This window comes from Lactuca serriola, chromosome 8 (genome assembly GCF_051521515.1).
Source record: "Lactuca serriola cultivar US96UC23 chromosome 8, Lser_US96UC23_V15, whole genome shotgun sequence".
Lineage (NCBI taxonomy): Eukaryota > Viridiplantae > Streptophyta > Magnoliopsida > Asterales > Asteraceae > Lactuca > Lactuca serriola.
In genome coordinates this window covers 5,215,216-5,239,152 of record NC_136415.1, presented here as the reverse complement: position 1 = coordinate 5,239,152, position 23,937 = coordinate 5,215,216, and the positions used below count along the sequence as shown (strand labels likewise).

Here is a 23,937-nt window from a genome sequence, read left to right as displayed (position 1 = left end):
ATGTTGTACATGTATATTGTTGTAATGATGAATCTGATTGACGGTATGTCGTAGTTATTATATATCCTGATTGCTTATAATATTTGTTAAATTTTCAAATGTTGCTTATTTATAATTAGCTTTATTATATATTATGAATGTTTATAATATTTGTTAAACAGATGGCAGAAGTCGCAAGGGGACACAGAAGAGACGGTGGGGATAGACCACCACACGGGGGAGCACGCGGTGTACCATCGGGTTGCCAACAAGCAAAGAATGTGAATGTGAAGAAGCGTGTCAAAGGGAGAAACTTAAATTTGTACGATGAGTATGAAAACAAGTGTAACCCTTTGGATTTGGATATTGATATCTTTGGGCGGACGTACCGATTTGTGGGGGACAATGGGCAAATGTTTGTCAGACCGATCTCAAATCTGGTGGGATCAAAGGTACCGTTGCATTATCATACTTGGCGTCGTGTTCCTATTGATTACAAAAATGATTTATATCCCGAGCTAGAGGTAAGTATACAATATATTTTATATGTATTGAATTTTACACTTATTAAATATTTTTTTTACTAATCAAATATGTTTTTCCTTTTGCAGACTTATTTTGATATTAATAGGTACCGGGGCACAGACTTATGGGAACCCCATCGAGCGGGTATCCAAGCAGACATGTAAAGATCTTATCGGGACCGCAAGCATGATATGAAAAACCATTTTGATAGAGTTGGTGGATATCATGATGTGGAAAGGGCAAGAAGATGTCCACCGACTGATTGGTTCGCCGAAGCTTGGAACAAAATGATTGATTTGTTATTTTTGACCGATGAATACAGACGCACGTCGGACAAAAATAAAATTTGTAGGTCGAAACTTCTGCACACAAGTGCTTACGGATGTAGACCCTATGCTCAACGACGTTATTTAGAGATAATAAAATATTATAGTATTAGTTAAAAGTGATATTAACATTTGTATAAATATATTTATTGATTTCACTTATTATAGGAAAAAATGAGAATGAAGCCGCAACATATTGAGGGTTGGAGACAAATGCGCTACAAAGAAGGTTCGGGTTGGTGTACAAGTCGAGCAAAAGAAGATTGGGTAAGCGATAAACGAAATGAATGTTTTGTTTAAATATATTCTTATTATTAATTATAGTTTTTTGTTTAAGGAATATTATTATTATTTTAATGTTTACGTTTAGTTGTTTCTTTTAATTAACGTATGTTTATTGTTTTCTTTATTTTAGGACAAAATTCAAGAAAAATATGAGAAAATGCAAAGCGAGGTTGGGGAAGGTGGAATAGTAGACGAGGAAAATGTTTAGAACGTGCCCTTGGTACGAGACGCGGGCATGCTCGCGGGGTGGGTAGGAGACCAACCGCCAACTTCGGTTTAATTCCAAATTAACGATGTTCCACTTCAAAATCATCCCAATCTCAACCCCAATCTCAATCTCAATCTCAATCCCAAGTTGATGCACAACAAATGCAAGAATACTTGCAACAATATAATGCATCATTGGCGGCATGTATTATGGGCTTCCAACCACCTCCATTTCCTAACTTTCTATTCAACTCTAACGCACAAGCAAGTACCTCTCAACAAGTTGCTGAAAGGATGGAAGAACAAGGAGAAGAAGGAGAATGAGAAGGAGAAGAAGGAGAAAGAGAAGAAGGAGGATATGATTATGATAATGATGTTTGTTTTTTTTAGTGATTTGAACAATGTTAGTTAACTACTAGACTTGAATTTGATGTTTTGAATTTGAACAATGGTACTTAATTAATGCATTTTAAGTGATATATGTTGGAATGTGTTTTGGATTTGTTAAAAATGCAGGAATGGTAATGTACTAAATTTGTAAAATAGAAAAAAAAAAAACAAACAAACAGTACCTATCCCGACGACATGTCGTCGCTATAGGTATGTCATTGGCTCCTGTTAAAACCCTATATCGACGACTTGTCATCGTAATAGATTAAACCTGTGGCGACGACGCGTCGTCGCTAAAGGTTTGCCGACGACAAGTCGTCGCTATAGGTATTTAATAAAACTTTATTTTTTAACCCTGGAAATATGATTAACGAACTCTATCCCGACGACAAATCATCAGAATAAGTGACGCTATCGCGACGACATCTATACCGACGACTCTATTGACCTATGCCAACACGACTACGCCGACGACTCTATACCGACGATTTGTCGTCGGTATACCGTATACCGACGACAAGTCGTCGGGATAGGGTCCAAAATTGTCGTCACCATAGGGTTTTATTGTTGTAGTGTATGATGGTATACGTTCGTATTATAGAACAACAACAACAACCATTGAAATCATATTAATTAAATATGAGTATTAAATTATTGTCATATTCTTGATTTAATGATTGTTTTGTTCCTTTATCTATTAATCTAAATATTGTTGCTTATGGTCTTGTTCATATTGCTATGTTGTGGATGATGATTCAAATAATACTTTGAGTAAATTACTGAAATCGTATATGTGGTTTGGTCAAAATTGCACGTTTGTTCCCTAATTTTTTTTTGCATTCGGATCGTCCATGTGGTTTGATTTTGTTGCGTTTTTCGTCCCTATGGTTTGGTAAAAATTGCATGTTTGGTCCCTAACTTTATGTATGTAAGGGACGAAAAATGCAACAAAATCAAACCACGGGGACGAAAAACGCAACAAAATCAAACCATATGGACGATCCGAGTGCAAAAATAAGTTAGGGACTAAACGTGCAATTTTGACCAAACCACATGGACGATTTCAGTAATTTACTATAATACTTTTTGAAGATACGGTCACTTTCTACTTTTGATTCTTTAATTCTATATTACATTCTTTAATTATGTTATATTTTTTATGGGTATTAAATATTGGGTTATCTATTTTAGTTTTAGGAGATTCAAAGTTATTTTTTTAATGTTAATCTAAGGTATATTTGTTCATAATTATATGTATTTCTTGAGATTTAGCATAATTTTTCTGCATTCTAAATGTTCGATGAAATGCCTATAAGACCCCATTTTTTTCATTGTAGTTTTAGGATTACATTCTATTAGAATAAATTACAATTCTTCAATGTGTCCTGCATTCTATTAGAATTGATAATTTTTATTCTCTTAGAATGCATAATTTTTTTTAATATTTAAAGGTTGATTATGCTTTTGTGGATTAAGGTTTTGAAGAGGGTGTCATTGATGTGGAAAAAGAAGAAAACATGGAAAACAAGAGTATTCTAGCAGAATGTATTCTGCAAAAATGTATAAAGCTTTTTTTGTCAATAATATTCTTTTAGAATGGATTAGTGTTTTTCTTCGGTTTTGATGTTTTTTTAACCATTCTTAGTTTTAATCTTGAAGAATAATATAATTTTATAATTGTTATTAGTCATATTTTCTCAGAATGCATGTAATAATTGTTTATAGTATTATTCTTTACGAATTAATGTAATTTGTAATTGTAAAGAATAAAATCCGTATTGTTTAGAAAATGTTATTCTTGATAATATGTTGTATATTATTTTATCATGTTAAATATAAAAAATATATTGAATAAAACCATATTCCACAAGAATAAAATCGAAAATATATTTCCTAATTTATGGTTGAATTTTTCATTCTGACGGAATAAAATCGGTTATTATTAAAAATTATATTAAAATTAAATTGGAATCAATTTAAAAAATTCATATTGTTCAAAATAAGTGAATTAATTATTCCTTAAAATCCGAAATTTCCTTTTTAATATAGGTTAATTGACCAAAATACCTTATGCTGAAATTTGAGTAACTATATGGTGCATGTTATCTCATTGTAATATTATAAACTTTCATATCATGAATTTTGATTATATTCCATTCGGTGGTCCAAATTTGTGTTTACGGGCACATAATAGTTAGTAAAAATAAAATAACCTAAACATATATATATATATATATATATATATATATATATATATATATATATATATATTTGACCACATGTCATTTGTAGTTATTTTTAATTAATCTCTTTCCACATGGAATTTTGTGGTTTTTTTTTTTTTTTTCATTTTATCATAATAATAACAATAAATGTAATAATAAATACATATCAATTTTTATTAATCGACTTTCCTTTGAATTTTAAAATTTCTAAATTTAAAAACCTCATTAGTTTTCTTTGTTTATTTATCTAAATTATTTGTTTAAATTTAAAAAAAAAAACATATTAATTTTAATAATTCAATATTTTTCTTTCAAACATTTAAATGTTTAGAATTTCATATTTAATTTTTTTTTAAAAGAACTCATGTAATACAATAGTTTTACATCTTATATATATATATATATATATATATATATATATATATATATATATATATATATATATATATATATATATATAAATGGCGGTTCATTTGAGTTTAAAAAAAAAACAGAGATCTTGAGATTCAACTTCAACTATATATTTCTCATATATATATATATATATATATATATATATATATATATATATATATATATATATATATATATATATATATATATATATATATAGATTGAGTAATCATATATAATTATGGTGGTTGGTAACAGAGGTGGTGGTTGTGATGGTGGGGAAGGTGGCGGGGAAAAAAGGGACTGGTGGTGACATAGATTAATCATTTACAATTTTAACTCTCTCGCCGTGCCGGTACGTCAGAATGCTAGATCGAAAATGAGAAATATATGGCTGAGGTAAAATGTCAAGATTCCTATATTTTTCGAAATATTAATGGAACATATATATATATATATATATATATATATATATATATATATATATATATATATATATATATATATATATATATATATATATATATAGACTACAACTTAGGTTAGATCCATTATGATCACTAACTTCTTGAGGATCGTAAAATCAGTTTTTCAACCTTTATTTTAGAGTTTATCTTATATCGAAAAAAAATAATTAAGATTATTTAAATTCATCTTTTTTTAACCTCTTTCTATATTAACATTTGAAAAAAGAATATATGACATATTCATCCAATGCACATTATTTGTAAAAATCATTTTTATAGAATTTATTTTCTATCGAAAAATAACTAAAAATATGTAAATTAATCATTTTTTAATATCTAACCATACTTATATTTGATTTTTTTTTCATATAACATAAAATGTGCAAATAAGTAGAAAAATGTTTGTTTTAAATTTCTTTTTTTCAAAAAATCATTTCTATAGTAGTGTTCTAACTTATTAAGATGTTTTTATCCATATATTACTGTAAATATATTCATATTTTTATTTTCTATATATGTGCATATGGTGCACATTTTACATAAATTTTTGTTTCCGAATATCAATATGGAATTGGATTAATAAATGATGAATTTACATATTTTTAGTTATTTTTTCGATATAAGATATGAATGTCTATAGAAAAGTCTCAAACTTTTGGGAAAAGTTTCAATAAAGTCGTACAAATTTTTTTTTTTTTGAATAGAAAAGTATTGATTATTTAATATTTTGCCCAAATTAATAAAAGTTTCTTTTTTATATTTGACCAACAAATGACAGATTATATGATTTTTTTTTAAAATAATGAGATTTTTTTTGTTAAAAAAAATTATGACTTTATTGAAACTTTTCCCAAAAGTTTGGGACTTTTTTGTATGTTTCCCTATAAGATAAGCTGTACTTTAAAACCAATATTCAAAAATAATGTATATATTTTTTTTTAACTTTTTGAAAATATATATATTTTTCAAAATGTTTTAATTGTTTAAGATGTTAATATCAAAGGTAATTCGTTGAAAAAAATATTTTTTTAATGAAAAATATGCATATGTGCACATTTTTCATAGTAATTTTTTTTTTCGAATACCAATATGGAAAGAAGTTGAAAAATGATGAATTTAAATATTTTTTTTCGATATAAATAAGCTCTAAAATGAAAGTTGAAAAAGTGATCCTAAAGATCTTAAAATACTTTAGACACAAAAATAAACATGTTTGGATTGAAATTTCTGACCTGCCAAACCACCAAATAAACGATTCATGTTCGTGGTTGGTATTTGGGTTAACGGATCAACCGCTAACCCTTTTATTTTATTTTTTACTTAAAGGGTATTATCGTTTTAAAGTATGCCCCCCCCCCCCCCCCCCCCCCCAAAGGTGGTTCACAATTTAGTGCACAAAGACACATTTTGTCTTGCATTTGGAACCATAGATGCATTAACCCTTATTGGCCACCCTGAAATGAGTCTAAGAAGATTTGAACTAGGGCTGACAACTATGTACCACGGAAAATCAAATAATATGTTACCAATCGAACCAAAAATATTGATAACCAATATTTTTGATAGCCGACATGTTTGGTTGGTAGTACCATAGAAATTGAGAAATCATGGTACGGTAATGGTACAAATTTTTCAGTACCATAGTAATGCCAACCAAACAAATATATATATATATATATATATATATATATATATATATATATATATATATATATATATATATATTTGATTGGTTGGTATTACTATATATTTTCTCTCTCTCTCTCTCTCTCTCTCTCTCCCCACTGTTTGAAATTATAAACTCATGGTAGACATTAATAAAATCTTTTTGGATTGACTTTTGAATCCCAACCATTACCAAACTCGAATTCACAAAACCCCATTCACATTTCACAATGTTCAAGAAGAACATGTAAATCGTTATTTACAAATTTCTCATACATCTGGGTATATACCATTGCCAACTTGTACAAACCGAACTTATCGGTAACCAAACAAGTTGGTACCAACTATAGTTGGTACGGTAGTGGCAGTAAAAAAAATTATACCAACTACAATTGGTACGGTACACGGTTTATGCAAAAAATAACAGGTACCATACAAATTCCACCCCCTAATTTGAACACAAAACCTCCTTATGGAAAGACTCACCGTAAAACACCAACCCGAATCTGACCCGATAACCTGAATTTGACCTACAAACCTGCATACCGATATTACTAAATGGGAAATAGACGTGTTGTATTCGTGTTGATGTTTCCAACCCGCCAACTTATGATACAAATAATTATATGTGTCATATAAAAGTAGATACATTTTGACTCCTTAACCCGCAACTCAACACATTTGTCACCCCTATTCGTTCTAGACGATGGATGGCAAACAATGATGATAGTGTTGTTTATAGTTGAGGTCGGAGAGAAAAGCCTGGGTGGAGGGTTTGTAGTCAACATAGAAAACAATTGATTATACATAAATATGGGAAAATTCCGTTACTCAAGAAGCTTGATTTTGGATTTTATTTAATAATTATAAAATATTCCTAAACTACCGTTGGCCACACACAAAATATATATATATATATATATATATATATATATATATATATATATATATATATATATATATATATATATATATATATATATATAGAGAGAGAGAGAGAGAGAGAGAGAGGGGGGGGGGGGGGGGAGGGGTTCAAGTATTCAAAGTAATTATTGTATGAATATCGTATGCTATGAAAATTAGTAAGAGAAATGTATTTATTGTTAAACGGAATTTATATTAATTTGTAAATTTATTTTGAACGGTTACCGTTACCGGACCAGATTTATTCATGATTTAACCGGGAACACTCTCACTAGCTAATTATAACAAGTTTCATGCAAGTGTAGGACATGTGCCCTAAAACATACCTGTAACAATAAAGCAAATATCCACTTATTGGTTTTCTTTTCGAGAAAAACAAGTTGTATATGATTGATCGATATTTAACACGTCAGTTAAGAATTGATAAATATTGAACCTCAATCGACTTTGAGGCCTCCAAACGCTATTAATGAGACAGCCAGCAAACGGTTGTATAATGCCACCTTCATATATATTGGTGTTGGGCAAATGCAATGAATTTGTAATGCATTATCGATCCATCATGTGACATGAAAATGAAATCCTTACTTTATTGGAGGCCAGATATTATAAAATATAGAATATATACTATATAGTGCTAGTCTCACATAATAAATATTCTACTTTCGTATATATAAATTGACACTGTGATTAGACAGCAAGAGAGTAATGGTCAAAGATGAAAAGACTTATCAAGTTCTGATTGGTTCTTCAGTTCGAATAAATACACTTGATAGTAATTAATGCAAAAGATACGTGTATATATAACTTCGTCTAACAAGTACTGTAGTTTATGCTTGTAAGTGAATTTATATGTTTTAATCACATATATATGCATGGTTAAATCTTTGTTCTTATAGAACTTAATCTTAAGACTAGATAAGAGTAAGAATGGTTTCTTAGAACTGTAAATAAATTTATGAGTAAGTAATTAAGATTTAAGTCAAAGGGGAAAAGAAGGGTTACATTTTGGTCAAAATATAATTTGGGTACGGAAATAATGATATGGTTGATCAAAGGACTTATCGAATGCTTCTTCAATGGTAAACTATCAACTTCGTAGTAGGGACGAGATCAGTGGCTCAGTAGGAGCAATGGCCGTTGTATACGAAGGTAATTAATGATAGTAGAACATATATCTAAGCCAAATAAATTATTTAGATGTATCATCGATCCCAATGATCAAAAGTTTTCTACATATGGGATTACGAATAACCATAAACAAAGAGTTGGTACAAAGATTCTTTATATTATAAATTGCACAATCAATTCATAAGGGATTATTACTGGAAACAACTTATAGCTAGGTACATATTAGTTACTAAGAAAATTAACCTATTCAATTTTCATGAAGATGAAGAACATAAACAGTGATTTCCAAACAAAGAAGAACAAATATTCAGTCACATATGTGTCAACAAATTAATCTGCACCGTTCACATTACAGACCTTTTGTCTTTTTAGGGTTCCTCACTTCTTGATCGTTAACAAAAGGCCAGCTAGCTAGCTAGCTATGCCTGCTCCTGTTGATCTTCTTGCTGTTGCTGTTGCTGCTGCTTAGGTCGTTTCCTCTTCTTCTCATAGCTGATACCCCTTGACTTGGCCTGAAAGTCACGAACCTCCCTTAAAAACCTCCTCACTTCCGGCGCACCAAATGGATTTGTCTCCGGGTTCCCTCCATGCTCATCGTAAGCTGCGCGGAGACGTCCAACAAGCGCGTCAAGGCTCCCCCAGGCCTGCCGAAAGGGACAAGGGCATGCTGTCGGTGGGTTTGGTACTCCGAAGTAAGGGCATGTTAAGATGTGGATTTTAGTCTTTCCAAACTGATCAAGATAGTGTAGGAATTCAAGAACATGACTAGGGTTGAAGTGAGTGAAAGAAAGTGGTGGCTTGTTGTTTCTTAGATACTGCCCAAATGTGTCCCAGTCCCGACGCTTCTGGCTCTCATACCGGCTCGGAGAAGATGAAGATGACGAGCTATTTGTCGAGTCCATAGATGTTAATTTCAACTCACAGATCCATATGATCTTGTTACAATCTACTTGTTTCTTGCTCTCTTTTTTTTTTTCTAGGGTTTTCTTTTACTGTAGTGGCTTCTCTCTCAATCCTGCACAAATGTAAACACACACACACAGTGGGGCGGTTGATCTAAGAGAAACAAGTTGATGTATTAAGCCAAAAAGACGATGTTATTCTCTAGACACAATGGAATGAGCATGAATGGTAAGAATATTTGTTGTAGAAAATGAGAGAAGAGGAACATTTTGCAAGAAAGGGAAAGGTGTTGGTGGCTGCTGGGTAAAGATCCATAAGTGGAAGTGATTGGGATCTATCTATAAGTGGAAGTGATGCAAATGTGAAAGTGGAGTCACAGTAACCTGATTTTTTACTCTGCCATGCCGTACATAATTACCTGCTTATTTTTCATTATAATTTAAAGCATTTGTGTTTATTTGTAGTTAAAATAAATATAAATCTAAATTACTTCTAATTAAAGAGGGATTCATTTGTGTGTATACTTGTAAATCCTTCACATATTGATATCATATAATCATCTCACTATATTATTTAATTAAATATAACTAATATAATTCATTGTCCATATGTGTAGCACAAGTATAGCTAGAATAATGTATTATCTTAATTCTGTCGACAAATGTTTCATATTGTATGCTAGAGAAACAGTGGAGTTTCTTTGAATGAAACGGTCTTCATTCTGCATTAAGTTTAGCCAGCTAGAAACAAAATAACACGTTAAGCAAAATTAGATAGCTACGTGCAATTAAATTTATCTTTATCTTAAACTATTTAACTTGCTTGCTTTTCTTAAACAATTATATCATTTATGTTTAGTTTTTCAGTGGGTGGGAAATGTATGTCTATTTTTTCTCGAACAAAATGATACAATATTAGTTTTAGTTTATAGAATCAACATTTTTGTCTACGTTTATAAAAGAAAATAATTATTATTCTACGCAAATATTAATCGTTAAAAGTATAAATCCTATAGGGTCGCAAATCGAAACTATCATAATGGAATAACACGCACCAACAGTGAAATTTGCTAGGGGCCGGAACCGAAAGAATTTAGCTTAAATAGTGACGGACCAACGTTAGATTACATATACATTAATGATAGAAAATAAGTTGTCACTTGTCACTAATCCATAAAATCAAGATATTAGCAACACGCTAGAGACATAATACTATTGAAATACGATTTATAATAACGAGAGATCCAATTCGTTGCAGTGATTTAGTATGCTATCAGTCGTTGAGCCGTCATAAGTTACATATGTTAGCATAATAAAACATTTGAGTTATTTTTATATTTGGTTTTTATTTAGCCTTCTAGCTAAGTAAGTATGTTAGTTAATCATAGCATATTTTTTCTTGTCTTTCTTTTTCTTTGTAATTACCTTTTTCTTTCGATAATAAACTTTAACCATTTTTTGGCTTCTGATTATTAGTTTACTTGGTATTAATTAAAACTCTATTTGATCCATGATTATTTATTTGACGAGTCTAGAAGACTTTGTAATAGACGTCACCATCTTATAACAAAATTTTATGGTGTTATTTATTTATTTATTTATTTTTTTACGAAAAAAATTACCTATTTTAGTTATCATCATACAACGAATGAGAATGCAAACGGACAACAAGTTGCGCCGCTAAACCCTTTTGTATGGTAAAACCAATTCTTTTAAAGACTACATCCATAGATCTAGGAGATATAAGATGGTTGTGCATGATCCGTTGTAGTCTACTAAGAAGCTTCACCGCATCCGACGCAAGGAAACCAAACATATCAAATGCAAATGGTATAAACGCGTGTTGATTTTCTATGCACGGTTTCTCATGTTTGGTGACCTTGCAAGTAGCAGTTTTTAATACAGTCTGTCCCGCCGTGAAACCCCCGACCCTCAAACTTACGAGAAGAGATACACTACAAGAAAAAAGGGTATTAGCGGCGACAAAAGTCGCCGCTATTGCTCACCAAAGTCGCCGCTAATAGCTTTACCGGCGACACGTCGCCGCTATTAAGTCGTCGCTACCATCTTGTCGGTATTGATCAAAAAGTCGCCGCTAATGCTCACTGTCGCCGCTAATGATGATGTCGCCGCTAATGCTACGTGTCGCCGCTAATACTCATGTCGCCACTAATGCCCAATGTCGCTGCTATTGCCTTTTTTTATTTTTTTTAAAAGCAGCCATTTTCGACTGTCCAAAAACCGATACATAATAACATTAAATGCATAAAAACCAATACGTTAAATTCAGAAAAACGATTACATAACATCCAAGTTTTATAATACCATACATAGACCAAAATAAATAACAAAATTCTTATAAATTTATATCATACAACAATCTCTAATAAAAGATAAATTTTATACGACGTGTCATTATCCCCGCCACCGTTGTTCCCTCCTATAAGTTCCACAGTAGACTCCGGATCGTTGTTCCCGCCACCTATTAACTTAAACCAAACTTAAAATTATCAAATTAATAAACCACCTAACTAACATTAACATTTTAAGTTAAACCAACAAACTAATAATTACCAATTTATCTACAAATACACATTACATAGGAACTATTATAGTAATTTACTTTAAATAACATTTTCAATAATAGCATCCTACTTTTTTTTGTTTCTTTTTTCCATTATGACATTGTACTTTACACATTGTATACAATACACTCCAAATTGCATTCAAATACACACATACATACATTATACACAAATATATACTTTTTATACACATAAAACAACACATCAACACACTCCAAATTGCACATAAATACACACATACATACATTATACACAAATATATAATTCTTATACACATAAAACAACCATCAACACACTCCAAATTGCACATAAATACACACATACATACATTATACACAAATATACATACTTTTTATACACATAAAACAACTATGAACACAATCCAAATTGCATACAAACACATACATACGTACATACATACATACATACATACATACATTATACACATATACGTATTTTTTTTACACACACATATATGAAATACACACAATTTTCACACATATATATGAAATACATACACATATAACATATTTCACACACATATAAAATACACACACAAATGCACACATATAAAAGAAATTAAAAAAAAATGCACCTGTGGTTCCCAAAACTTTTCCCACTTTCAACTGGAATCTTTGGTGCTGCAACAATGGTGGTGGTAGTTGATGCAGGTGACAGCAACTACCGACGGTAGTGATGGTGACCATAAAGGAAAAAAGGTTTTTGAAAACAAAATTGCAATTAATCACAAACTCTTATGAAAATCGACATTAAAGTAGAAAGAAAGGAAGAGATGAGGAGGGAAACACGAACCCGTGAGAAGGAAATCGACGGTAGCAATAGTGCTGGTGGCCGGAGAGGGGAAGTTTTTGATGCCCGACGGTATCTCTTCTACTATATGTTGTTAAATGAGGGAGAATCGTTGGAGGAAAGGAGAATTTTCGGAGAAAATGTTGGAACAAAATGAGAGAAGATTGAAGCAGAAAGAGGAAGCAAGGGGGAGTAATCTGCGTCGACTTTTAGCGGCGACACCCAATAGCGGTGACAAAAGAATCAATACCGGCGACATCCAACCTTTAGCGGCGACATACAAAGAGGGAAAAAAAGGCGCATTTTTTTCGACCTTCAGCGGCGACAATTTAGATCTTTAGCGGCGACATATTGTCGCCGGTATTGGTTTTGTGCGTTCCACGAGTTTCTCAGCCATTAGATTAGAAAAATGATCAAACGGTAGATGTTCACCAGAACGTGAAAACGCGGATTCGGGTAGGTAGGCATTACCGGCGACACCAATAGCGGCGAAAACACCATTAGCGGCGACTTTTCGAAAACTCGCCGCTAAAGGTGATGTCGCCGCTATTAGTGTCGCCGGTAATGACTGCATTTCTTGTAAGGTCCACACATGCGTGTTTCCCTCCAACCCATCCAAAAATCAAAACGTCAGCCGGTCTAAGGGTTGACATTCCTTCATCATATTTGTTAGTTTCGATCTCATTTTGGTTGAATGTCTTTTTTTTATTTCGTCAGTATTTAAGTCTCGTTGTCGTCGTTTGTTGGTTGTTTAGCTCTCATTTTTGGTTACTAGTTATATGCTTTATGCTTAATTATTTGCGTTATAGCTCCAAACAAGGATTTGTTTCAGTCAATTAGTACCTAACTTAATGGCAATAAACTCTCATCTGATGATATCCAGGTCTAAAATCAATATTGGAGAACCAATATTCCCTCTGCAACTGATCAAATAAATCATCGATCCTCAGGAGTGGGTAATGGTTCTTGACCGTCAGCTTGTTCAATTCTCGGTAATCAATGCACATCTGGTGTGAACCATCATTATTCTTGACAAAAAGGATCGGAGCTCCCCATGGTGAGCTACTCGGTCTGATGAACCCCTTCCCTAGCAGCTCCTGGAGCTGTGAGGATAACTCATGCATCTCAGGCGGTGCAATGCGATAAGGTGCCTTGGCAATAACTATCAGAACCTCGGAGATAGAACTCGGCCTCCCTATACCAACCCCCGTATCCATCACATACGCCAAAAGCCCATACAATCCTACTGTAGACTCTGTCTCGCTCTGGCAGCAGAGCAGAAAGCTGATCCAGATCTGGTACCCTCGCCATACATCATAAGCACTCCCCCACTAGGGTCTCGAATAGTCACCATTTTATGCTCACATTCGATCATAGCTCCAAACCGACTCAGCCAGTCCATGCCCACTATGACACAGACATCACCCATCGCGATAGGTACCAGGTCTATCGGGAACTCGACACCAAAAATCTCTAGTACCCATCCTCAGAATACATCAATAGCGAAAAACGCATGCACGTCGGCTATGAAAACCCTCAGAGGTCGACTCAACGCCTCACGTCGGATACTGATGTGACGACTAAAAGCTAAAGACACAAAGGGTCGACTCGCACTCGAGTCAAATAACACCAAACCAGGTATAGGACTCACAAGGAAACTACCTATATATAACATAGAATAAGCACAAAAAATCTCAAAATAGTATAAATAAGGGAATACGTACCAGCCACGACATCAGGTGTTGCGGACCTCCTCCGCTGTCAGCTGAAAAGCTCTCCCATGAGCCCTCAGAACCTCGGCCTTCACCGACCGACTATCTGTAGCACGCAAAGCTGCAGGTTCAGAACCCTGAGCTGATCCCTGAATGAGCTGAGGGCACTCGTCCTTCCGATGGCCAGTCTAGTTGCAGTGAAAGAAAACTGCAAACCCCTTAGGGCAATCCTTCGCCATGTGCCCCTCCCTACCACATCTGTAGCAAATCCCTGTCCAACATTGTAACATCCCAAAATTCAAGCCCGAAAATTTTATTTTTGAATTAATATGTTGAATCAGCATTTTACCAAAACATTGTCAATAAAACAACACCTTACAAAATCATAATGTTGTGTCTCAAACCATGACATCAAAAGTAATGAAAATCAGAGTACAATCCCAGAAACTCGATGCAGAAACCATGTGTGTGTGATGCGCTGCTACGCCGCCGGCTCCTTCCCTTTCGACGAAGAGGTACCTGAAACCAAAATAAAATTGTAAGCACAAAGCTTAGTGAGTTCCCCCATCATACCACATATCATACAATATCGTCAGTATCTTTCAACCGGTAACCTTCATCGGTATCTTTCAACTGGTAACCATCATCGGTATCTTTCAACCGGTAACCATCATCGGTATCTTTCAACCGGTAACTGCCATCTGTATCTTTCAACTGGTAATTAGGGACTATTTCACCCCCTACCACTAGCATGCAACACAGATATAAGCATACAGTCAGGCATATCCGGATACTGACCTACCCTTTGGTCCTAAGGACCATTGTCATGGAAACTAATCCCTACTATACACATAACGTATCATACAGATAAATCTCATGACTAAAACACATAACCAGACCAAGATAATTATCACAAACACCATTATCTTCTAAATACCCCTTTTTGGTGGGTCAGCCTTGTGGCCTTAGACCCACCCCTACTGGAAGGTAACTCACCTCAATGTCGTGCAGTGTTTGAATTATCCTCGGCGCACAAGTCGACTCCCTTCGACTCCTTGATTCCTACACGACAGCCTTCATGTCAACACACAACACGTGCAACCCTAAACAGGGTAAGTCCAAGTCCAGTCAAATTCAACTTCAAGTTGACCCGACTCGCTGAGTTGGGCCGTCAACTCGTCGAGTCCCTAACCCTTTACTCGTCCTTATCCACGTCTCGACTCGTCGAGTTTGGCATCGACTCGACGAGTTCCTCTCTTGTATGAACATCGCATGAAACTCATCCGACTCGCCGAGTTGTATGAACACTTGTCGAGTCCACCTTCATCTGATGAACAAGTCATGTCCTCGACTCACCGAGTTGCATGAAAAACTCGTCGAGTTCATCTTCAAACTTAAGAAGATTGCCTTGGACTCGCCGAGTCTGTTCTAGCACTCGTCGAGTCTCATGAACTCCAGGTCTAAAATTACGTCCAATACGTTGGGTCTCTCTTTCTGTCCGGTTACACCCCTTCTAACACTCAACTGAGTTCTTTTGATCTTCAACAGATATGGGACTCAAAACCTTGGACTCGTCGTGTCCCAGGAACGGACTCGCCGAGTCGGTCACGTCCACACTCTAAATCCTCGATTTCTGGTGTACAACCTTTGATCAAAAGATAGATCCAAGCTTCTACAATCGATCTAGCACATAAAGTTACAAAATTTACATGCTTGCATGGGACTTTGAGCTCAAAAGGACATAAAACAAGTTCTTATGATGCATGGGACCTTTCATGGGTGCAAAAGCAGTTCCCAACTGCCTTGTGACTCCCTTAATGACGTGATTCAGAAGCTCTAACCCCTAACCATGTTTGCAATCATGGTTGGCCATCAAAAATGGCTTATAAAAGCCCTAAATCTCCCCAAAAAGGGATCTAACAAAAGAAAGAGCAAGGTTACAACATTTTACCTTCAATGAACTGTAAAAAGTGCACAAACTCGGGTTCCCTTGGTCTTTACTTGCTTCCTCAAACTTTTCTCCTTCCTTCTTAAGACCACAAGCACTAAAATCCACCAACAAGGCTAAGATTGCTTCAATAACGGCTAAGGTTTCAATGAGAGGTGTTCTGGGAGCATAAGGACGTTATGGCCGTCATAACATTGTTTAAATAGGGTGCAAACCCTCGGATTAGGGTTTTTGTCCAGACAGGGTCTACTTGTAGCACTTGGTTCCTGGTACGTAAAATTTATCTTAGTGTTTTTCATTTTTAGCCTTGGACTCGGCGAGTTGTAGGTCCGACTCGCCGAGTAGAGACGGGATCCGGAACACATTTAAGTTGGCGACTCGGCGAGTCCCCGCTGTCTGATGAAACCCTAAATTTCAAGGGTTTGCACCCTATTTAAACCCTCTTATCCGCCCCCAAGCTCGCCCCCTTCACCCTCAGAGCTCTATATTTCGTTCAAGCCTTGTTCCTTGTGAGTTTGAAGCATTTTGGTGTGTTTTCTTGAAGATTTGGAGAGGGAAGGAGAGTAGATCAAGAAGAGAAGAAGGAGGCCATGCATATTTGTGTTATCTCAGTGATTCCTTGAGGTATAACTTAGTTTTCCCTCTGTTTTCATGCTTATTGTCCCTTATAGCTCCATGAAAGTCCTTCTTGAGCCTTTCCCCAAGCTTGTTTGTGTTTTAGGGTTTGTAATAAGTTGTTTAGCCTCTAGATCTAGGCATGATTGAACTCCAGGAGCTTGGATCTACTGCCTTTATGGAGCCATATTGCATGAAAGCCCTAGATATACTATTTTGGTGCATTTTGAGCCCTAAAATCCTCATGGGTGATTATTTACATGTAAAGTTGGAAACTTTACGTGTTAATCAGGCCCTAGAAACCCAGATCTATGAATGACATGAGTTGGATTCAAGAAGAATCACGTGTATAGTATCTGCATGTGGCAGACTCGGCGAGTCGTTCATCTGACTCAGCGAGTCGAGTCGCGAGTCCCCGAGTTTTTCCCCTTTTTCGTATTGCGGGTTGGTGTAGTAAGTCATGGGGTGTGACTCAGTGGGTCGGAAGCCAGAATCACTCATGAAGTAACTCGGCGAGTCAATGTCATGACTCGGCGAGTTCAGAGCAATCTTCTTGCCTCAAGAACAGACTCGACGAGTTGTTCATACAGCTTGGCGAGTCTCAGCATAGAGTGTTCTTCGGATGAAGGTGAACTCAACGAGTTGTTCATACAACTCGGCGAGTAGGATGAAGGACTATTAGCCTTTAGTTTAGAAGGAGGACTCGTCGAGTTAATGCTTAACTCGACGAGTAGAGACGGGTTTATGGTCGGACAAAGGGATAGGGACTCGGCGAGTTGGCAAGTCAACTCGGCGAGTCGGGCCAACTGGCAGTTGACTTTGACTTTGACTCTTGATTGGTAAGGGGTAAATGGTCATTTTACCCTGAGGTCGGTTAGCAGTAACTGACTAAGGGTTTTGTGGGAATTATAGTCGGAGGATTTCCGGAGCGGCAGCAGCAGAAGACAGTTACTTCCCACACAGATCAGCAACTACTTTGAGGTGAGTTACCTTCCAGTAGCGGTGAGTCTACGGCCACAATGCCGGCCCACCAGTAGGAGTTGTTTGTTAGATGATTGTCTTTGTGATATCATCTAGGTTTGCTACTACCTGATATGTTCTATACTAGCATGATATGTGATACTACCATATTTATACTTATTTTTAGGCAATATTTAAGTACATTTTTATTAATAAATTGATAATATGTTTAGAATAATGATACTTATGACTTTAAATTGTTATTTTCAGTCAATATAAAGGATTTTCGAAGAGAGGGACCAAAAGTGCCAAAATGTGGAACATGGGAGGCTTGAAAGACAAGAAAATAATAAATTCACGATAAACACTCAATTCACGACGTGGCGATGAAGCCCACGACGTGGCACGGGTGTTTCAGAAGATAGACATCGCGACGCGAAGGATTTCCTTGAAGGATACGGATTGCTTGAAGCCCACGACGTGGCGCATCTAGCCACGACGTGGCGTGGGTTTTTGAGGATTATATAAGTCCTCCTGATTATTACGAAAAAGAGAAGCTTTTGGCAGAAGGAAAGAGTTCCAGGAGTCAATTCAGAGCGAAAGAAGGGTTCTGGAAGAAGGTTTTCAACACCAAAAAGAATAGAGGTTTATATTTTAGTTAAATAAGAACATGTCTTTCATTATTTTTAGCCGTGTTGGTTTAGTTGCTATGATGAGCAACTGAATCTAGCTACTCTTGTTTAGCTAAATGAAGCTTTAAACTTATGAATAGTTATATGTTTATGGATTAAGTTTAGTTGGTAAAAATTGCTTGTGTTTGATTTGTATAACCTAGCATGCTATTATTGTTTGTCTAATTGCTTGACTGCATGTTCTGTGTAGCTTAGTGACCATTAAACTGCATGAACCTGTTTACCTAATGATTTAGTGAACATTGAATTGTTAGAGCTAGGATTGACCAATCTTACTTAGTAATTAGAATAAATAAAGCTTAGCTGTGTTAGAGAACGTGTATTGTGATCATAATTGTGTTTATACAACAAATCTTACATAGCATATTTACATTCATAATTAGTTCGGTGTTTAATTATGTGTGAACATACATGGTTTGACATGAATTAGTTAATTATTGGTAAGTTAGAACTAAATTACTAATACAACTAAAAAAACCAACTTAATAATCCGTAATCATTAGCTAGCCATTAGGGAGAAGTGGATTCGAACTAAACAAGAGTGTGTTTTTATTTATTGAATTTGATTTAAGTTCATCTGATCTTGTAAAACCAGATAAAACCCCTTTTAAACTTGTTAATAAATTAGGTTAATTTAATAGTAAGTAAATTAATTAGTAACATCGTTCCCTGTGATCGACACCCGACTTACCCAAGCTATACTGTAATCTGACTAGGTACACTGCCTATAAGTGCATAGTTAGTTAAGTTTGTTAGGTTATAAATATTAAAATTAGTGGGTACTTTTGTGCACATCAAGTTTTTGGCGCCGTTGTCAGGGAACGGCTTAGTTTTTAGCTTATTTATTTGCATTAAATTGATCGATCCTTTTTGTCGAATAAAAATCACAAAAAGTTAAGTTTTTTCAGCAAAATAAAAAATTTTCTGTCAGACACAGAGTCCACGACGTGGCGTAATACCTGCCACGACGTGAACAGATAGAAAACTCAATTTTTAGTTTTTAGTTAGTTTTTCTTATTTTAGTTCAGTTTTACGTTTTTAGTTTAGCAAGTTGCAGGAGTTCATGACCAGAAGCTCAAACACACACTTGGTGCCACCACTTGAAGACCCCGAGTCTGCACTTCACAAGAAAAAGGTGCCCTTGCAAGAATTGAAGTCAGCTTTTTCTAGGAAGTCGGGAAAAAAGACAGGAGAGTCAGGTTCATCAGCAAAGCACAAGAGCAATCCTGAGCATTTGGACCATACACCCATCAAAACCGAGTCCGAAAGCGATACCGAGCCAGAATTTGAAGAACACACGAGCGAACCCGAGAACGAGCCAAGGAACGAGATGGCAGCGATTGAAGAAATGTCCATGGGAGCTTACAAGAAGCAGATCCGAGAAGATGTGGGTCCCGGTTTAGTCCAACTCGCAATACCTGCCACTGCCACATTCGAGCTGAAGGGACACATATTGACCGCACTGAAGGACATCCTATTTTTCGGGAAAGATCATGAGGATGCTTTTAAGCATCTAGATGAAGTCAACGACATTGCAGATTACTTCAATGTCCCAAATGTCAACAGAAACACTGTCTTGCTTAGGATGCTTCCCATCACTTTCAAAGGAGTTGCTAAGGAGTGCTTGAAAGCACTTCCACCGGGTACAATCACCACTTGGGTTCAAATGCGTGAGCAATTCCTGGACCAGTTTTGCCCGCCATCCAAGATAGCGAAACTCAAGAAGGCGATAGCCAACTTTGAGCAACAGCCGGGGGAGTCACTATACGAAGCATGGGAGCGGTACAAGGGCTTGCTCAGAAATTGCCCTCAACATGACCTAAATGTGCAGCAAGAGATGTCAATCTTTTATGATGGGGTCAATGTGATGACAAGACAACTCCTTGATTCTCAAGGACCGTTGACAAAGAAAAATCCAAGGGAGGTTAAGGAACTAATTGAAGAATTCGCGAAACACTCTCGCGAATACCACAACCTAAGGCAAAATGGAATCAAAGGCGGTGGAGGGGCCCAAACTGAAGAAATTGCAGCTGTCATGGCCATGCTGAATAACATGGATCGCAGGATAACACAAATGGACCAGTCGATACATGCCATAAGAGTAAGGTGCGAGAGATGCAGTGGTCCACACTTGACCAAGGACTGCAATGTAGATGAGTTTGGGAACAGAAAAGCTCAAGTGTGCTACTCTAGTGGGGATAAGTTTGATGAGGACTGGAGGAAACCGAAGAAGGAGTGGCTGCCATATGAAGAGTATAAGAAGCAAAAAGAAGAAAAATATAGGCAGACAGGTCGAGGCCTTTATCAAAAGGAGCAGCCACCGGCCGAGAAGAAACCCGACCTAGAGACCATTTTGATGAAGTTTATGGAGGCTTCGGAAAAGAGACATGATGCCACTGATTCCGCCATTTTGGAACAACAAACTTTGATAAAGAACCAGCAAGCCTCCATCCATTACCTTGAAGTACAATTTGGTCAACTAGCCATTTTAGTGCATGAAAAATTGTCCCCGAAGAATCCCGAAGTAAAGACCCAATCTCACGTAATGGCCATCGATACTGAAGAAGATGCAATATCTGAGTTCCTGGAGGCATTGGAAGAAGAACCACAGCAGCCCAAGAAATCAAGGATCGAAAGTGGAAAAATTGCTGAACCAGGCTCGCCACGACGTGGCACTCCTCTGGCCACGACGTGGCGCTTGTCTGATCAAAACCCCTTTGAGCCCGTTCTAGCTTATCAGCCACCTTTGCCATTTCCCACCCGAGTTGCACTTAGTCTACTGGAGAAGGAGCATTTAGAGTATGTAAAGCATGTGAAGGGAATCCCAATTAATACCCCCTTTGTCGAGTCCTTATCCAAAGCTCCCGAGAACCAGAAATTACTGCAAGACTTGATAGACACTCGAAGGCAATTAAAGAAGCAGTCTACAATGATTCTAAGTGAACAAACTTCAAAAGTTGTGTTGGAAGAAACACCAGAAAAGATGGGGGATCCTGGACGCCTCACTCTTCCATGTAAGTTTGGGAATAAAATGAAGGTTAATGCTTTAGCCGATTCTGGGGCTAGCATTAATCTGATGCCTTTTTTCATTTTATCAAAAATTGGAGATTCAGAAGATGAAGGCTACAAAAATGAAGATTCACATGGCGAATCGTTCGGTGACACAACCTCGTGGCATCGTGGAGGATATTTTGGTGAAAATTGGAAAATTTGTTTTTCCAATAGACTTTGTAGTCTTAGACATGAAAGAAGATCTGGATGTTCCAATAATCCTTGGTCGGCCATTGTTTAACACTGTTGGAGCCCTTGTTGATATCCGCGAGTCTAAGCTCACTTTGAGGGTTGGAGATGAACAAGAAGTCTTTGGGATAAAAGATGACTTTCAAGAAGATAAAGAAGAGGTGTTCACAATTAATGAAGAGAATGAACTAGAAGAACTGGAAAAGCTTATGGAAGACGAGATAAAGGCAGTTCATCAAGTCAAATGGACAAAACCGAGGGCATCTGTTCCGTATTTGATTGAAGTCATAGCTTACAAGAGTCCGCCTTCTTGGGTGAGCGAAGAGGATGAGGAAATGACAAGTGATGAAGAGGAGGTCACTTCAAGAGTAACAAGGTCGGTGGTGAAAGAGGAGGAGAATGCTATGGAGTGCAAGGAACAAACGAAGGGCACAAAACGCAAGCTTGAAGAAGATGGAAAAGCTAAAAAGGAGAATTCAAAGAAGGCATATAAAAGACGAGTTCAAGCTTACAAGCGGCAGTTCAAGGAACAAAAGATCCTGGTGGTAGACTCTTCCGAAGATTCAACGTAGAAGGCACGGAGTCCAGCTCAAGACTCCAAGAAAAAGAAGCGCTTCTCGGGAGGCAACCCGAGCTTGGTTTGCATTTCCTTTTCTTTTATAATTTTTTTTAGCTTTTAATTAGGAAAGACATCAATTCATCATCTAAAAACTGATAATTGGTAAAGAATTAGTTGTGGGGAACTTTAAATAATGAATGAAATGCAAAGTAATTAGTTAATATGTTAGACTTTATTAAAATTTTGCATTTGGCAGTTTCCACGACGTGGGCATAGCCAGCCACGTTGTGGGTCGAAATGGAAACACGGGACCAGAGAACATATTTAAGGTCCACGACGTGGGCATAGCTAGCCACATCGTGGCCTTTAAAAATCAGGTGGGAGCATTTCCTTAAAACCCTTTGACCAATAAGCCCCAATCATACTTAGAAGCTGCCGCATGAACGGGAACAACATAACCCCACAGCCAATTTCTTAATCTACTTCCAATTTCCTTGTAAGATCTTGCCAATTAATCTACTTGGTATGTGTTTTACTTATTATTTTGTAGTTAGTTCTTTCAATTTCAAGTTTTCATGGTTAGGGTTTGTATGATTCACGAAATTGGTTGAATCTAGTGGTTGATTTTAGGTTGAATATCCCTTAAATGTCCATAGGAACAAACCCCAAGCATTAATTTTAGTAGAAACGGCATGCACATAGACCGATCTAGAAACTGTGACCGATCGCGGCCCACGACGTGGCGTAGCCTGGCCACGTCGTGACTTCTGTGAAACAGGTTTAAATTGTTTTAATATGTTGGTTGTTTGCTATTTTGGTTTGCTTTTGTATGCAGAAATGGGACCACGACGAGCTGTTCCATAGGAGGAAAACCCGATAGATGTAGCAAGCATACATCCCTTATACCAGTTTCCTCAAAACATTCCCCAACCGTTGTTAACTACTTACGAGAATCGGCTTGGATGGCTGTACAATAGGGAGTTTGCAATAGCCCCAATTATCGATTGGGGATGGCTTGGTGGAGTGGGAATGGTTGCAGAGTTGACACGCTATTGGTCGAAAACATACGAAGGGGACCAATTTTCGATCACTTGTCACGGGTGGAGGAATTTGTTTGCCATCCAAGAACCCGTATACCGGGAATTATCGGTAGAGTTTTTCTCTACCGTATGCTTCGAGGAACGCACCCTTGATTTCACCTACAATCGGGCATTTGTGTTTCGTTTGGGTGGTGTATACCGAGAGTGTAGTCTTCGGGAATTTGCTTGGCGTATGGGGCTCTATACAGAAGTGGAGACGCAATCTCCGTTTTTCATTCCGTTCTTGCTTGGCTGCGTACGGGATTTTAATCCTGGTGTTTTGGATGTTCAGTTCTGGAGGAGCATTTCTAGCCATGA

General features: G+C 36.3%; 1 protein-coding gene and 1 non-coding gene across 2 annotated transcripts; both read right to left on the bottom strand.

Annotated features, from left to right (window-relative positions):
• Nucleotides 1-8,654: 8,654 nt before the first annotated feature.
• Nucleotides 8,655-9,747, bottom strand: LOC145069673 (protein LIGHT-DEPENDENT SHORT HYPOCOTYLS 2-like). The gene has a single exon (XM_079016624.1). The coding sequence runs from the start codon at nucleotides 9,417-9,419 to the stop codon at nucleotides 8,937-8,939; it is 483 nt and encodes a 160-aa protein (XP_078872750.1). The 5' UTR covers nucleotides 9,420-9,747; the 3' UTR covers nucleotides 8,655-8,936.
• Nucleotides 9,748-20,455: 10,708 nt separating this feature from the next.
• On the bottom strand, nucleotides 20,456-20,562 carry LOC145071902 (small nucleolar RNA R71). The gene has a single exon (XR_013690865.1). It is a non-coding gene; the product is annotated as a small nucleolar RNA R71 (small nucleolar RNA).
• Nucleotides 20,563-23,937: the final 3,375 nt, after the last annotated feature.